The 16,738-nt window shown below is 41.9% G+C and overlaps 1 protein-coding gene across 1 annotated transcript in view; it reads left to right on the forward strand.

Moving 5' to 3' along the window:
- The window catches only part of obscna (obscurin, cytoskeletal calmodulin and titin-interacting RhoGEF a), a 120,306-nt gene that overhangs the window by 62,323 nt on the left and 41,245 nt on the right, over nucleotides 1-16,738 (forward strand). Inside the window, 12 exon segments of the mRNA XM_071202968.1 lie at nucleotides 180-2,688; nucleotides 2,777-2,849; nucleotides 3,769-3,863; nucleotides 4,210-4,322; nucleotides 5,956-6,156; nucleotides 6,343-6,425; nucleotides 7,450-7,623; nucleotides 10,431-10,605; nucleotides 12,835-12,936; nucleotides 13,140-13,304; nucleotides 13,605-13,763; nucleotides 15,762-15,936. Of these exon segments, the coding sequence (XP_071059069.1) occupies nucleotides 180-2,688; nucleotides 2,777-2,849; nucleotides 3,769-3,863; nucleotides 4,210-4,322; nucleotides 5,956-6,156; nucleotides 6,343-6,425; nucleotides 7,450-7,623; nucleotides 10,431-10,605; nucleotides 12,835-12,936; nucleotides 13,140-13,304; nucleotides 13,605-13,763; nucleotides 15,762-15,936 (4,024 nt within the window).

The following is a 16,738-nucleotide window of genomic DNA, read 5'->3' on the forward strand; positions in this document are numbered from 1 at the left end:
CCCCTGTCCTTCCCCGGGCTAAGGGCACTGTTTCCAAACCAGCTTCTCCTCCAGACAACCAGAAGCCTGGACTCCCAGAAGCCAAACCTGTTCCTCCAGAGCCCAAAAAGAGAGCGGCTAGGAAAGCATCCATCACAAGTTTAGACAGAGATGTGGAGCCAATGTTTGACATTAAACAGGGCGGCCCACCTGCGAGACTGTTGGAAAAAGTTGTTGGTGCAACACAGAATGTGAAAGACAATGAAGTGTACAAGAAGGTCGACGAGGCAATGAGACAACTGGAGAAGGATGATGGGGTTGACAGGGAGGTGGAAGAACAAGCGATGCCTTTTGAGACGGAGAAGGGTGTATTTGTGGAGAAGAGACGACCAGGAACGCGTTCAGAGAAATTAGATAAGGTTGAACACAATGTGGCTCAGTCAGACACGGTTCTAGGAGACGCTGTATTTGACCAAAAGGAAAGTGAAGTTGAAGAGAGCTTAAATCAAGCAGGAAAGCCTTTGGAGAAAACAAGTGAAGTTGAGAGGAAGGTACGCCATCCAGAAAAAGTCCTGTGGAAGAACATTGAGGATAAAAAACAGCCTGTGGAGAAGTCTATTGGGGATGAAACACTTAACGTGCTCGAAGAGAAGTCCACAGGACAGAAGGTCAAAGTAGAAGAAGAGGAACTGTTCAAACCTCCAGTTAGATCTAAAGGGAAGGTCGCCGTAGGAAAGGAACCGCTTGGATATGATACGAAGGAGAGCATTGTCCAATCAGTTAAACCTACTGTAAATGACTCTGAGGACGACCAAAGAGATTTGAAACAAGTGTCCACAGAGGCAGAGCAAGAGACACTTAAACTAGTTCCTTCTGTAGATCAGCTGGAGAAACAATCATTAGCACAACCGGTAAAGACTTTAGAAAAAGAAGCCCCTCCAAAACCACCCGCAAGGAGTAAAAGCAAATCAAAGGGAGGAATGGAAAAGCAATCGTCAAGGGACACGGAGACGGATCAAGACGAGCGTACGATGCCAAGAGTTGTGGTGAAAACAACAGACGATGATCGGCCAATGAAACAGTCTTGGAATAAAGAGGTTGAAGAGAAACCAAGATTGGGGAGGAAACTATCTTCAGCTAAAGACAGTGAGATTGTTGAGAAGCTTAAGCAACCGGTGAAGGATGCGGAGAAGGATGCAAACGCCAAGCAACCGATTAAACAACCAGTCAAACCAATGAGAAAGGAACTGGACCAGGAAATGAAACTGGCAGTCGAGCCGATAAGAAGGCAAGAGGATCGACACGCGACAAACGTTTCAGAAGGAATTCCTCTCCTCTACATATCTGAAGATGAAACCTTCTCGGAGGCTTTGACCGAGATGCCATCGAACCACATTATCGTCCACCCTCCCGTCTCTTTTGTTGACGGGTCAACCCAGCCTGCTACTCTTCCTCCAACGACAGTACCCCAGAAAGAACAGCCACCGAATGAAGACTCCCAAGAAATGGACATCAGTGTTGAGGATGAACCCGAAATGCAAGAGGCCGCGGTCAAGATCCAGGCAGCCTTTAAGGGCTTCACAACCCGCAGAGACATGCGACCCGTCTTCAAAGAGGTGTTTAAGAACCAGAGTGCAGATCTTCACGATGCGGTCACGCTGGTGTGTGTTGCCGAAGGAAAAACAAGCATGGCGCGCTGGCTGAGAAACGGACAGCAAATAATTAATGATCGGCGATGCCGTGTTGAGACCACAGAGGGTGGTGTTTGCACTCTTGTGATCAAGGACCTGACCCTGATTGACAGTGGGATCTACACATGCGAGGTGGTGAATAAGTTTGGTATGACCTCCTACAATGGAAACCTAACAGTCGTGCCGCCTCAGACACCTGCTCCGATAAACCAGAAACCTGTTCACACTCCGTTTGCCGCCATAACTCCTCTGCAAGTCGCACCGCCGAAGCCTGAGGCAGAAACACAGACTCAGGACCTTCCTCAGACTCGGGACCTTCCTCAGACTCAGGACCTTCCTCAGACTCAGGTTCTTCCTCAGACTCAGGACCTTCCTCAGACTCAGGACCTTCCTCAGACTCGGCACCTTCCTCAGACTCAGGACCTTCCTCAGACTCAGACTCAACATCTTCCTCAGACTCAGGACCTTCCTCAGACTCAACATCTTCCTCAGACTCAGGACCTTCCTCAGACTCAACATCTTCCTCAGACTCAGGACCTTCCTCAGACTCAACATCTTCCTCAGACTCAGGACCTTCCTCAGACTCAACATCTTCCTCAGACTCAGGACCTTCCTCAGACTCAACATCTTCCTCAGACTCAGGACCTTCCTCAGACTCAGACTCAACATCTTCCTCAGACTCAGGACCTTCCTCAGACTCAGGACCTTCCTCAGACTCAGGACCTTCCTCAGACTCAGACTCAACATCTTCCTCAGACTCAGGACCTTCCTCAGACTCAACATCTTCCTCAGACTCAGGACCTTCCTCAGACTCAACATCTTCCTCAGACTCAGGACCTTCCTCAGACTCAACATCTTCCTCAGACTCAAACCGAGGTACCGTCATCAGGTATAGATGCTGAAAACTATGTAGAAAATGAGAGTGTCTCTCTGTGGGAGTCCTATAATCTGACGGAGCAGGACTCTCAGAGGAGACTACAGGAGAGGAGAGGATCCTCGCTTATTGCTGCCAGCTCCAGTGAGTAACACGTCTGCAATCACAACACATGAGGAATTATTAAGCCATATGTTTGGATTGTATTAACATGAGTTTCTACCTCAATCAGTGTCCAGTCCTTCGGATTATGACACGGCTCCGGATATGTTGGAACCTGTTGATTCTGGTCCAGATGTGCCAAGGTCAGAGATCAGAAAGATTAGTTTTGTTTAGGGATGCTCGATATTGTTTTTTTGAAACCGATACCGATAACTTCCTGCTTCTCAAGACCGATACCGATAACCGATAATAATATAATATATATATATATATTAAATGTACCTGTAGTTTTTGCACACCTGGTGGTAAAAAAAAGACATGAGCATTACTACTATGAACAAAACAAAGCCAAGAACAGTTTTTCTCTTCAAAGTGACCATATTTATTTTTTATTTTATTTATTCCCAAACAAAGTTCTTGCCTTTTTCAAAAGCCTCGTCGATAGGTAAAAGCCCCGGTGCCTTTGCAGCTGGCTTTGGATTCGCCGCTACTTTAGCAGCGCAGGCGTCTTCGTACGCTTTTAACACACCATCGTAGCCATGGCGATGTTTCAGGCGACTAATCAGGTTGGCAGTATTATAGCTCGTTGCCTTTTTCCCTCCTCGTGGAACTTCTGCATTGTTAATACAAATAGCAAGCGAACTATCTCACTCTGAAACTTTGAAATAGTCCCATACCACCGACGACATGTTTGTTTACTGTCCTGGCTTCACGGCCGCACGCCATTTACGTCACAGCCAGGCATGAGTTAGGAAGCGCTGGATTTGTGGAAAACTCCCCTCTTCCCAATCCACTAATACCACAGTACTGGCAAAACGGGAGGAGCCGAGTGAAAAACAAGCGCCCCTCATCCCAATCCACTAACACCGCAGAACTTTTCTTCTTTTTTTTTACCCAAAAAATATATTGTATATTATTGGGGCTATTAATGCTTTTATCGGGTTTATCGGGATGACGTCGATAATTATCGTGCACCACTAGTTTTGTTATCTAAATTGTAATGCTAATCCTTTGCATTGTGCGATTTGAAGATAGACAATCAATTTATGAATACTGTTTCAGAGAAGTGACAAAAGCAGTCGATCAAGCATCTCCAAAAGATGATAAAGAACCGATGGCTCCGACACCGCTTCCCAAGACTCGACTGAAGTTCAAAGGTCGGTAAAGTTGTCTGTATTTTCAAACTTTCAAACTTTTTTCAGTCTTTGTTTTCTTACTAAAACATAGAGTAGAAAGGTTTAGTACATTTAACTAAAGATCATATCATTCACAAACGGTTTTACACGCATTATAGTTTATATAGAATTGCCTTATCTGGAAATTCTCAGTTTATGTTGAGAGCCTGGGAAAAAACGTTCAATCTGACATTTTCAATTTGAAAGCAGTTTCTTAAGAAGTCTATAAATACATGCATTTTAACCTAGCTAGTTTGTAATTGTTTATAACCTCACCAGCATATTTCATATCAGGCATGTCATAGTGTCGTACCTCTCTAATTTATAGGTGGTCATGAAAGTAAGATGAGAGCACCGTCTCCCAAACACCACCGCACTCACACACCTCTCACCAGCACCGTCTCTGGATCCGAGTCAGAGGGGGAGGAGGACAGACGAGAGGTACTTTCGTATTTTACATTTTGCACGTGTGTTCCGTGTCAGCAGCAGCATTAACAACTGCAGAAACGTGACATTTTCTATTTTTTGTATTTTCCATTTTTCATGTATGTGCTCTATTTAGTAGTATTAGCGGCAGCAGATTTGCACCCTGACCTTTTATTTAAGTAAAAGTACAAAACTACCAGCTTCAAGATATATATAATTAATGTAATTTCACTAAGGTATACAGTTGAAGGAAATAGAAATACTAAAGTAATGTCAATTGACATTTAGATTACAAAATAGTTGTAGTTACTGTCCACCACGTGGTAGAAGCGGTAGTAGTAGTAGTAGTAGTAGCGGTAGTGGTAGTAGTAGTAGTGGTAGTAGTGGTAGTAGCGGTAGTAGTGGTAGTAGCGGTAGTAGCGGTAGTGGTAGTAGTGGTAGTAGCGGTAGTAGTGGTAGTGGTAGTGGTAGTAGTGGTAGTGGTAGTAGTAGCGGTAGTAGTGGTAGTAGTGGTAGTAGTAGTGGTGGTAGTAGTAGTGGTAGTAGCGGTAGTAGCGGTAGTAGTAGTGGTAGTAGTGGTGGTAGTAGCGGTAGTAGTAGTAGTAGTAGTAGCGGTGGTGGTAGTAGTAGCGGTAGTAGTAGTAGCAGCTGTAATTGTAGTGGTAGTTGTAGCGGTAGTAGTGGTGGTGGTGGTAGTAGCAGTGGTAGTAGCGGTAGTAGTAGTAGTAGTGGTGGTGGTGGTAGTGGTAGTGGTAGTGGTAGTAGTAGTAGTAGTAGTAGTGGTGGTGGTAGTAGTAGCGGTAGTAGTAGTAGCTGTAATTGTAGTGGTAGTTGTAGTGGTAGTGGTGGTGGTGGTAGTAGTAGTAGTGGTGGTGGTGGTAGCAGTAGTAGTAGTAGTAGTAGCGGTAGTAGTAGTAGCGGTAGTTGTAGCAGTGGTGGTAGTAGTAGTAGTGGTGGTGGTGGTAGTAGCGGTAGTAGTAGTAGTGGTGGTGGTGGTGGTAGTAGTAGTAGTAGCAGTAGCAGTAGTAGTAGTAGTAGCGGTGGTGGTAGTAGTAGCGGTAGTAGTAGTAGTAGTAGTAGTAGTAGCGGTGGTGGTAGTAGTAGCGGTAGTAGTAGTAGCAGCTGTAATTGTAGTGGTAGTTGTAGCGGTAGTAGTGGTGGTGGTAGTAGTAGTGGTAGTAGTAGTAGTGGTAGTAGCAGTAGTAGTAGTAGTAGTAGTAGTAGTGGTGGTGGTGGTAGTGGTAGTGGTAGTAGTAGTAGTGGTGGTGGTAGTAGTAGCGGTAGTAGTAGTAGCTGTAATTGTAGTTGTAGCGGTAGTGGTAGTGGTGGTGGTGGTAGTAGTAGTAGTGGTGGTGGTGGTAGCAGTAGTAGTAGTAGTAGCGGTAGTAGTAGTAGCGGTAGTTGTAGCAGTGGTGGTAGTAGTAGTAGTGGTGGTGGTGGTAGTAGCGGTAGTAGTGGTGGTGGTAGTAGCAGTAGTAGTAGTGGTGGTGGTGGTGGTAGTAGCGGTAGTAGTAGTAGTAGTGGTGGTAGTAGTAGTAGTAGTAGCAGTAGCAGTAGTAGTAGTCGTAAAACATTTAGAAAAAGTTAATTGCCCATAGGATTGTATAAGATTTGAAATGTTGTAACATATTTGCTTCTTTCCTCTCAGACTTTTGAAATGTACGTCGCTCGAGCTGACTGCAGTCCAGACTTTGGGAATAAGGAGAGTTTTGTTCTGAAGGAGGGTCAGTTTGTGGAGGTTCTGGACTCCGTTCATCCCGACCGCTGGCTGGTGCGGACCAAACCCACCAAAACCACCCCCGCCCGACAGGGGTGGGTGTGCCCCGCATATCTGGAGAAGAAGAGGAAGGTAGGATGCATACATCGACAAGTAAACTCCAATACTTTGCAACGGTGTTATAGACTGAAACCTTGAGCATACTGTATATGAAGTATTCAGGTCTTTACTCAGCAATACTCACTTGTACTGCAATGTTGTGTTGTTGTAGATATTAATTTCATCAAGTAATAATAAATTAAATGATGGTTTGTACAGGAGACCTTCCCTCAGCTGAGAGCCCCTCAGGAGGATCTCGATGGGATCGGGTCGACAGGAGAAGAGTACAGGAGAGCTCTGAGGTCCGTCATCCTGCAGTTATATATTATATTATATTGACTTCTATATTAAATCATGACACTACTATGTTTTTTTCTTTTTTAAACTACTGGAAAGAAAACTTCTAGAATACACATTTAGGAGTTTTTTGCTGTCTCTTTGTGCCTCTAGATCAGGGCTGTCAAACTCAATTTAATCTCGGGCCACATCAGTTGGTTGCACTCAAAGGGCCGGTTGTAACTTTAAGACTATATAAAAATACATATATAAATATAAAATAATGTATTATATTACATTATTGCCTCTGCATTGGATTATTATGGGATAGGGTAATAACTTCATAATTAACTACGTCTGAAAGCAGAAGTCTAGGGCAAATAATTGCAAGTCTCTTCAGTGAGAAGGTCACAAAATGATTTAAAAAGAAAAGCCAAATTCTGAAGGAAAAAAAAGAAAATTAACATTTTGGAAAAAAAAGGCAAATTCTGAGGAAAAAGTCAAATGAGAGATGCATTGTGGGACATGTAGTTTATGGGCAACGCTTCTGTAAATCGGCATGTAATCGTATAATAAACATATTATAGTCTTTCAGAGCTCTTGCGGGGCCACAGAAAATTAAGTCGCGGGCCGGATTTGACACCCGGGCCTTGAGTTTGACCTCCTTGCTCTAGAAGATGTCTCCTAAATTCTTGAAAAATGCTTTTCTTAAATAAACATAACATTTCCGAAAACTTGTAATACAAAAGAAATGGTCTTTATGTAAGTCATAAACTGGGGAAGTTTCATGATATCTATTCCTCTCTTCACCTCGTGACTTACTTTAAATATGCTGTGAGGAAAGTGAAAGGGCACAATTGTTTTTGAATGCATCCATTTATAATTCTATTCATTTGAGTTGTATGTATGTTAATTATTATTTCTACAATTTGGTTATTCTTGCTTTTATTTCTCAAAGCATCTTTAACTTTTGTGATGATGGACATAATTGTCCAAATAACAAATGTCAGATGTAAAAAGGGATCTGCATTCACTTCCTTTATTCTCCAGCCAACTGATCCAGGGCCTGATCGATGGAGAGGAGGAGTTTGTGAAGGAGATGAAGATGTTCACCTCTCACCAGCTTCAGTACCTGGAGTCCAGCCGACACGTCCCCGTCAGCATCCTGAACCAGAAAGAGATCATCTTCAGGAACATCAGGGACATCGTGTCTCTGCACGAGAGGTAACACACACACACACACACACACACACACACACACACACACACACACACACACACACACACACACACACACACACACACACACACACACACACACACACACACACACACACACACACACACACACACACATACCATGTATACATCACTTCAGGGGACATTACATTGACTTACATGCATTTCCTGGAGACTTATCCTAACCTTAACCATAACCAACACATGCCTAACACTTACCAAGTCTTCACCCTAAACTTAATGATCCCCCTTATGGGGACCTCCATTAGGTCCCCACAAGTATAGTAATGCTAGACCATACACACACACACACACACACACACCCACCAGGGTTTCCGTTAGCCGGTAATTACCGGTGTTTAGCTGGTAAAATGTAATAAAACCGGTAAATTGAAAACCTGACGGTCAAAATGTCTGGTAATAATTAGGGAGGCTCCGATCGATCGGCCGCCGGTCATTATCGGCCGATATTCACTCTTAATAGTTTGATCGGTGCTCTCTATAAAGGCCGATCAGGAGAGCTGGATCTGATCGATATGGACATAAACGCGAGTGAAGTTTAACCGGACCCGAGAGAGAAAGATCAGATCAGCTGCTGCATAATCACCTGAAGCCCCGCCCACTGTTTAGCGAGCTGCATGAGAAACTGACGTGCTGTCAGGAGAGAGAGAGAGAGAGGGAGAGAGAGAGAGAGAGAGAGAGAGGGAGAGGGGAAAAGAGAGGATCCGTTTCTCCGTGTTATTATTCAAAGTTAATGTAAACTTCTGAATAATGTACTTCATCTACTACAAGTAGTTTGTTTGAATGTAATAATTATGTTGTTTGTGGAATCATTTATTGAAAAATGGAATCTGAATTTTTCCATCTGTTACGATTATAAACTGAAGCGATATAAAAATGACTCATTAACTGAGTTTTAAACATCAGCATATCCGGTCATAGTCCAGTAATGACCTGCTAACGGAAACTCTGCTACACAATTATTAATATCATTATTGAAACATGACCGGTAAGTTTCAAATTTGTCCGGTAAAATAAATTCTGTCCGGACATTTGACCGGCGAGTAAAAATCCTAGCGGAAACCCTGACACACACACACACACACACACACACACACACACACAACCTTTACTTTAACACAATGCTCATTTGAATGCATCTAGAGAGACAACATCCAAATAAATAAATAATGCATATATAATCAGGTTCTGGGGGAAAATCGATTGAGTAAATTGAGATTCCTCCCTTCTTAGATTTTGATTGAATTTCTAACTTCGAAGAATAATCAAAAAAAGGTAGATATTTCTTCAAATGCACACCAAGTCAATGTTGCGTCAGTCATTACTGTGCATATCACACAAGATACCGTTTTTACATTTCTTTTTGTGTACAATCTATTTTTTATTGGAAGGTTTCTGATCAAATGTATGTAAAGTATTTAACAGGCAAACTGCATGAATTATACTTACTTACTTACTTACTTACTTGCTTACTTACTTGCTTAATTACTTGCTTACTTACTTGCTTACTTACTTGCTTACTTACTTGCTTACTTGCTTACTTACTTGCTTACTTACTTACTTGCTTACTTGCTTACTTACTTGCTTACTTCCTTACTTGCTTACTTACTTGCTTACTTGCTTACTTACTTGCTTACTTACTTGCTTACTTACTTGCTTACTTACTTACTTACTTGCTTACTTACTTACTTGCTTGCTTGCTTACTTACTTACTTGCTTGCTTGCTTGCTTACTTGCTTACTTACTTACTTGCTTACTTACTTACTTACTTACTTACTTGCTTACTTACTTACTTGCTTACTTACTTACTTACTTGCTTACTTACTTGCTTACTTGCTTACTTACTTGCTTACTTACTTACTTACTTGCTTACTTACTTACTTGCTTACTTACTTACTTACTTGCTTACTTACTTACTTACTTACTTGCTTGCTTGCTTACTTGCTTACTTACTTACTTGCTTACTTACTTACTTCCTTACTTACTTACTTGCTTACTTACTTACTTACTTGCTTACTTACTTGCTTACTTACTTACTTGCTTACTTACTTACTTACTTACTTGCTTGCTTACTTGCTTACTTACTTACTTACTTGCTTACTTACTTGCTTACTTGCTTACTTACTTACTTACTTACTTACTTGCTTACTTACTTACTTGCTTACTTACTTACTTGCTTGCTTACTTGCTTACTTACTTGCTTACTTACTTACTTACTTGCTTACTTACTTACTTACTTGCTTACTTACTTACTTACTTGCTTACTTACTTGCTTACTTACTTACTTGCTTACTTACTTACTTACTTACTTGCTTACTTGCTTACTTACTTACTTACTTACTTGCTTACTTACTTACTTACTTACTTGCTTACTTACTTACTTGCTTACTTACTTACTTACTTGCTTACTTACTTACTTACTTGCTTACTTACTTACTTGCTTACTTACTTGCTTGCTTGCTTACTTGTTGTTCTTCTGGTCACTGAGAATTTAGAAATACTAAACACTTTCCAAGAAACATTGTCGTTATCCTTTGTGTCTAAGGTTTGCCTTTGTGTCTACAGTGCATCAATGCAATGAATTGATATAACGTATAAATAAAAACTCTATAATCCTACACACATCCCTTTGCTCTCGTGCCGTTATTTGCCACACTGCATGAACGTAAGTAGTTGGTGTCCAGCTGTGTGTATGATGTTTCCAATGCCTCTTTGCACCGTGTCCTCTCCACAGTCAAGCTGTTAGAACTCATTATCTGATGTCTGCTCAGGTCCATCCTCCCCCGGCTCAGAGACTGCTCCACAGACGACGACGTGGCGATGCTTCTCCTGAAGAACGCTGCAGACTTTGAGAAGTATCTGCACTATCTGACGGGACAGACTCAAGCTGAGGCCTGCGTCTCTGACAAGACCGTCCAACAGTACTTTAAGGTATTCACGAAACCTGTTTCTTTAATACATGCATAACATTGTGGAACCCAGTTTTCTGAATTGCAACGTTGGTGTTTTTCCCGCATGCCTCCACATTGAGCAAAGAATCTGAGACGAAGCTCTGAGAGGAACTACAAATAAATGACTTTAAAAACAGAGAAAACTATTTTGAACACTTGTATTATTCACCTTAAAATGTAAAACACTCAAGTTTGTAAAGTCGTGAGCATATGACTGGATAAATGCACAAGTTCTGTTAGAATTTGGAAACGGTTGTTTTCATATATTGTAGTTTTTCTGTTAAACGTTGTCCCAATTTACTCCAGGCATGCGAGATAAACAAAAATAGTCATATATATATAAAAAATGAACATTTTGTGGGTGAAATATTCCCTTAAATGCCATTTTCTTAATGTCTTTCGTTTTTTGTAAAGCACTTTGAATTGCCTTGTGTTGAAAAGTGCTATATAAATAAACTTGCCTTGCCTAAACTTGCCTTGCCTAAAGCCTTGCCTAAACTTGCCTTGCCTTGCCTAAACTTGCCTTGCCTTGCCTAAACTTGCCTAAACTTGCCTTGCCTAAACTTGCCTTGCCTAAACTTGCCTAAACTTGCCTTGCCTAAACTTGCCTTTCCTAAACTTGCCTTGCCTTGCCTTGCCTTAACTTGCCTTGCCTTGCCTTAACTTGCCTTGCCTTGCCTTGCCTTGCCTTAACTTGCCTTGCCTTGCCTTAACTTGCCTTAACTTGCCTTGCCTAAACTTGCCTTGCCTAAACTTGCCTTGCCTAAACTTGCCTTGCCTAAACTTGCCTTGCCTTGCCTTGCCTAAACTTGCCTTGCCGTGCCTCGCCTCGCCTTGCCTAAATTTGCCTTGCCTAAACTTGCCTTGCCTTGCCTAAACTTGCCTTGCCTAAACTTGCCTTGCCTTGCCTTGCCTTCATATTGTAGTTTTTCTGTTAAACGTTGTCCCAATTTACTCCAGGCATGCGAGATAAACAAAAATAGTCATATATATATAAAAAATGAACATTTTGTGGGTGAAATATTCCCTTAAATGCCATTTTCTTAATGTCTTTCGTTTTTTGTAAAGCACTTTGAATTGCCTTGTGTTGAAAAGTGCTATATAAATAAACTTGCCTTGCCTAAACTTGCCTTGCCTAAAGCCTTGCCTAAACTTGCCTTGCCTTGCCTAAACTTGCCTTGCCTTGCCTAAACTTGCCTAAACTTGCCTTGCCTAAACTTGCCTTGCCTAAACTTGCCTTTCCTAAACTTGCCTTGCCTTGCCTTGCCTTAACTTGCCTTGCCTTGCCTTAACTTGCCTTGCCTTGCCTTGCCTTGCCTTAACTTGCCTTGCCTTGCCTTAACTTGCCTTAACTTGCCTTGCCTAAACTTGCCTTGCCTAAACTTGCCTTGCCTAAACTTGCCTTGCCTTGCCTTGCCTAAACTTGCCTTGCCGTGCCTCGCCTCGCCTTGCCTAAATTTGCCTTGCCTAAACTTGCCTTGCCTTGCCTAAACTTGCCTTGCCTAAACTTGCCTTGCCTTGCCTTGCCTTCATATTGTAGTTTTTCTGTTAAACGTTGTCCCAATTTACTCCAGGCATGCGAGATAAACAAAAATAGTCATATATATATAAAAAATGAACATTTTGTGGGTGAAATATTCCCTTAAATGCCATTTTCTTAATGTCTTTTGTTTTTTGTAAAGCACTTTGAATTGCCTTGTGTTGAAAAGTGCTATATAAATAAACTTGCCTTGCCTAAACTTGCCTTGCCTAAAGCCTTGCCTAAACTTGCCTTGCCTTGCCTAAACTTGCCTTGCCTTGCCTAAACTTGCCTTGCCTTGCCTTGCCTAAACTTGCCTTGCCTAAACTTGCCTAAACTTGCCTTGCCTAAACTTGCCTTTCCTAAACTTGCCTTGCCTTGCCTTGCCTTAACTTGCCTTGCCTTGCCTTAACTTGCCTTGCCTTGCCTTGCCTTGCCTTAACTTGCCTTGCCTTGCCTTAACTTGCCTTAACTTGCCTTGCCTAAACTTGCCTTGCCTAAACTTGCCTTGCCTAAACTTGCCTTGCCTAAACTTGCCTTGCCTTGCCTTGCCTAAACTTGCCTTGCCGTGCCTCGCCTCGCCTTGCCTAAATTTGCCTTGCCTAAACTTGCCTTGCCTTGCCTAAACTTGCCTTGCCTAAACTTGCCTTGCCTTGCCTTGCCTCGCCTTGCCTTGCCTTCAAAATGTCCCTCATCTCACTTCAGGAGCTGCCAGAGTCTGGTGAGTCTGATGCTCCTCTGATGGACGTCCTCACGTTCCTGCAGAGACCAGTGGAGAGGCTCCAGACGTACCAGGCTCTCCTCAAGGTCTGCACACGTTTAATCTTTCACTATTACAAGTCACACCTTGATCCTTAATGTCAGAGTTATAGTCAAATACTTAATTCCATCTTGCAACTCTGAGTCAAAAAGGACTATCATAGAGAACTTTGAGTATTTGCAAAATGGATATTTATAATACATGTTGCACAACTTGTGTCCGCTGAATGCCTGTTATGTGCTACTTGCAGGAGTTTATAAAGAACAAGGCTCGCAGCGGTCAGAGCTGCTGCCTGCTGGAGGACTCCTTCTCTCTAGTGTCCTCTCTGCCCTGGAGGTCAGACAACCTGCAGCAGGTGTCTCTGATCCAGAACTACCCGGCTCCTCTCATCGCTCTGGGGGAGCCCGTCAGACAGGTGACCACAAGCTGACATGTATTTATACCAGGTTAGCCTCTGGAGGAACACAAACATCCTGAACTAACTCGGGGTTATTATGAAGCTTTTTTCCATTTAAAGGTCACCTCTCGCTTTGGATGAAAGCGTCAGCTAAATGCAATGGAATGTAATATTATGCAAAATCCACTTTTTCATGTCTTTTATAAATCAACTTTGCGTAAAGAGATTCTGAAAGTTTCAGGAAAAAAGATTCTGATCCATTTATATTAAAAACCTTCAATTTGCACCCGGATAAAACCCTGTATGGTTTCTCTTCAGGGCGTGTTCACGGTGTGGGAGGAGTCTCCAGAGGTGAAGGCCGCCTCCAGAGGACACCAGAGACAAGTGTTCCTCTTTAAAGAGTGCATCGTGCTGTGTAAACTGAAGAGAGACTCCGGTGTGAGCAGCGACTCCTACACCTTCAAGAACAAGATGAAGGTGAGATCTGCTAGAAAACTCAAACTGGTGCTTTTTAGCTGATTAGACAGCATGATGATGATGAGGTGTGCCTTAGGCTGGCCACAATAAAAGGCCACTCTGAAACGTGCAGTTTTGCTTTATTGGGGGGTCTGGGGGGGTCCGAAAACCAGGCAGTATCTGGTGTGAGGGGTCCCCAATAAAGCAAAACTGCACGTTTCAGAGTGGCCTTTTATGGTGGCCAGCCTAAGGCACACCTGTCCAATAATCATGCTGTCTAATCAGCATCTTGATATGCCACACCTGTGAGGTGGGATGGATTATCTCGGCAAAGGAGAAGTGCTCACTATCACAGACTTTTTCAGATTTGTGAACAATATTTGAGAGAAATGGTTATTTTGTGTTTATAGAAAATGTTTTAGATCTTTGAGTTCATCTCATGAGAAATGGGAGCAAAAACAAAAGTGTTGCGTTTATATTTTTGTTCAGTGTATATCTAAACATATATTTCACGTGTTCATACATTTTCAAATACATTCAGTCGATTAAAGTTGAAAAAATGTTCCATAAAAGTCTTGTTGATATTAACAAAGCCCGATCACTTATGTGCAGAACGAGCTTGAAATACACCCTTCCCATTTCCACTTATTAGCAACAATCTGAGGCTTCTGTTTTAAGGAATGAGCTGCAAACCAAATAAATTGAACCCTACGGAGAGCTTAACTAAACTAATGAGACACGATCCTCACCTCTAGTGAGGGGCCAAGCCCTTTGTATATTATTCTGTATGTGAATGTTAGAAAATATCACTGGTCTCCGGCTTGAGCTTCAACCTCAGGATCCATTTCTGATCCTCTCCAGAATGGAAGCAGTCATCACATACAGAGCATCAACTAGTGCCTGAGCAGTGTCCTTCACGTGCTGATATCCAAGAGAGGGAGTTACACAGTCACAAGATGGAGGAATACCGGTTCTTCTAAGTCAGGGGTGTCAAACTCAAGGCCCGGGGGCCAAATCCGGCCCGCGGCTTCATTTTATGTGGCCCCACAAGAGCTTGCAAAGAATATAATATGTTTGTTATACGGTTACATGCTACTTTACAGAAGCAGGTTGCCCATAAGCTACATGTCCCACAATGCATCTCAAATTAGACTTTTTTTCTCAGATTTGACTTTTTTTTCAAAATGTTACTTTTTTTTCAAAATGTCACTTTATTTTTATTTTGCTTTTCTTTTAAAAATCATTTTGTAACATTCTCACTGAAGAGACTTGCAATTATTTGCCCTAGACTTCTGCTTATAATCCAATGCAGAAGCAATAATGTAATATAATACATTATTTTATATATATAAAATATTTATATATGCAGTTTTATATAGTCTTAAAGTTACAACCGGCCCTTTGAGTGCAACCATAATGCGAATGTGGCCCGAGATGAAAATGAGTTCGACACCCCTGCTCTAAGTAATCATACATCCTGCCATGAACAAAATGTTGTTTTTTCTCTCTAAAAATCTCAAAATCCGGTCTTTTTTTCTCAAAATCTCAAAATTCAGTCTTTTTTTCTCAAAATCTCAAAATTCTGTCTTTTTTTTCTCAGAATCTCAAAAAAGCAGTCATCACACACAGAGCATCAAGTAGTTCCTGAGCAGTGTCCTTCACATGCTGATATCCAAGAGAGGGAGTCACACAGTCACAAGATGGAGGAACAGAAAGCAGTATTCAATGTTTACTTCAGATCAGCTCCACGTCAGAAATGAGCATGCTTGATGTCTCTCTCCATAGAGGCTGAATCATCATGTTCATCACATAGCTATCATCTGCCTCAAACAGTCCTGATGCTCTTCTAGGTCATCTCACATCCTGTCACGTTCACAGCTGCAGTTGGGATACCTTTGTCATCACGTTACTCTCATGCTGGAAGAGGACATTCAGTGTTTTCCCAACAATGGCCCTCAGTGAAAAAAGTTTGGACACTTACTTATCCCTCTTCTCTTATTGTCACTCCTCCCCCTCCAGCTGAATGACGTGGAGGTGAAGGAGGCTCTGGGTGACGATGAGAGGTGTTGGGGTCTGTGGCACGAGCACCGGGGGTCCGTGAGGCGGCTGACGCTGCAGGGCCCCCCCGCGGTGAAGCTGTCCTGGCTGAAGGACCTGAAGGAGCTGCAGCAGAGGGCCAGTCTGCCCGGCAACAGTGAGTGCCCTTCCGCTTATATTTATAAGATAAGTAGATAAGATAAGATGCACTTTATTGATCCCAATTTGGGGAAATGTTGCGTTGCAGCAGCATAAGAAATAAAATAGCATTTATAAAAAAAAAAAAAATGAAAACAAATTGAAAATATACATGTTGAATTACAAATGTACAGTAACAAAATATAAAGCAGGATATTATATATACACATTATTATCATTGAATCAAAACTATATCAACATTTTTTACTCCATTTTAAATCAACATGCTCTAATCGATGATGGCCGCCGTGTCTTTGGCTCCGTTCCAACTCTGCCTTTGTTTCGTATTATGTGTTTAACTATTGTATCTGTTTTATTGTGTTGCACTCTGGAGGAGCTTGTGACCTAAGACTTTCATTGATATATCTACACTGTAGCTATGCACACACTCAAAGCCTTACATCCTTGAATCCTACAATGGCAGCTTAAACATCTAAGTTTCTCAATAATGTTCCTTTTTTCCACACGGATTTCGTAAACAACAACATGTGCCTGAAAAATACTTAAATGCTGTATTTGAAATGTTCAGTCCCGTCAATCTATCCCTTTTAATCGTGCGATAGCGCTACGCAGGCATTGCAGTTGCATCTTTTTAGAAGCTGCAATGACAATTTAGTGTGAAATATGTTATGTTTCACTTTTCCTCTCTGTTTTCAGATGTATTAGAGCTGCTCAATTAATCATATTTTAATCGCAATTACGATTTTGGCCTTCAACAATTATGAAAACAACATCAAAATAAAACGATTTTTTTTTTTTTT

This window comes from Pseudochaenichthys georgianus, chromosome 4 (genome assembly GCF_902827115.2).
Source record: "Pseudochaenichthys georgianus chromosome 4, fPseGeo1.2, whole genome shotgun sequence".
Classification (NCBI taxonomy): Eukaryota; Metazoa; Chordata; class Actinopteri; order Perciformes; family Channichthyidae; genus Pseudochaenichthys; species Pseudochaenichthys georgianus.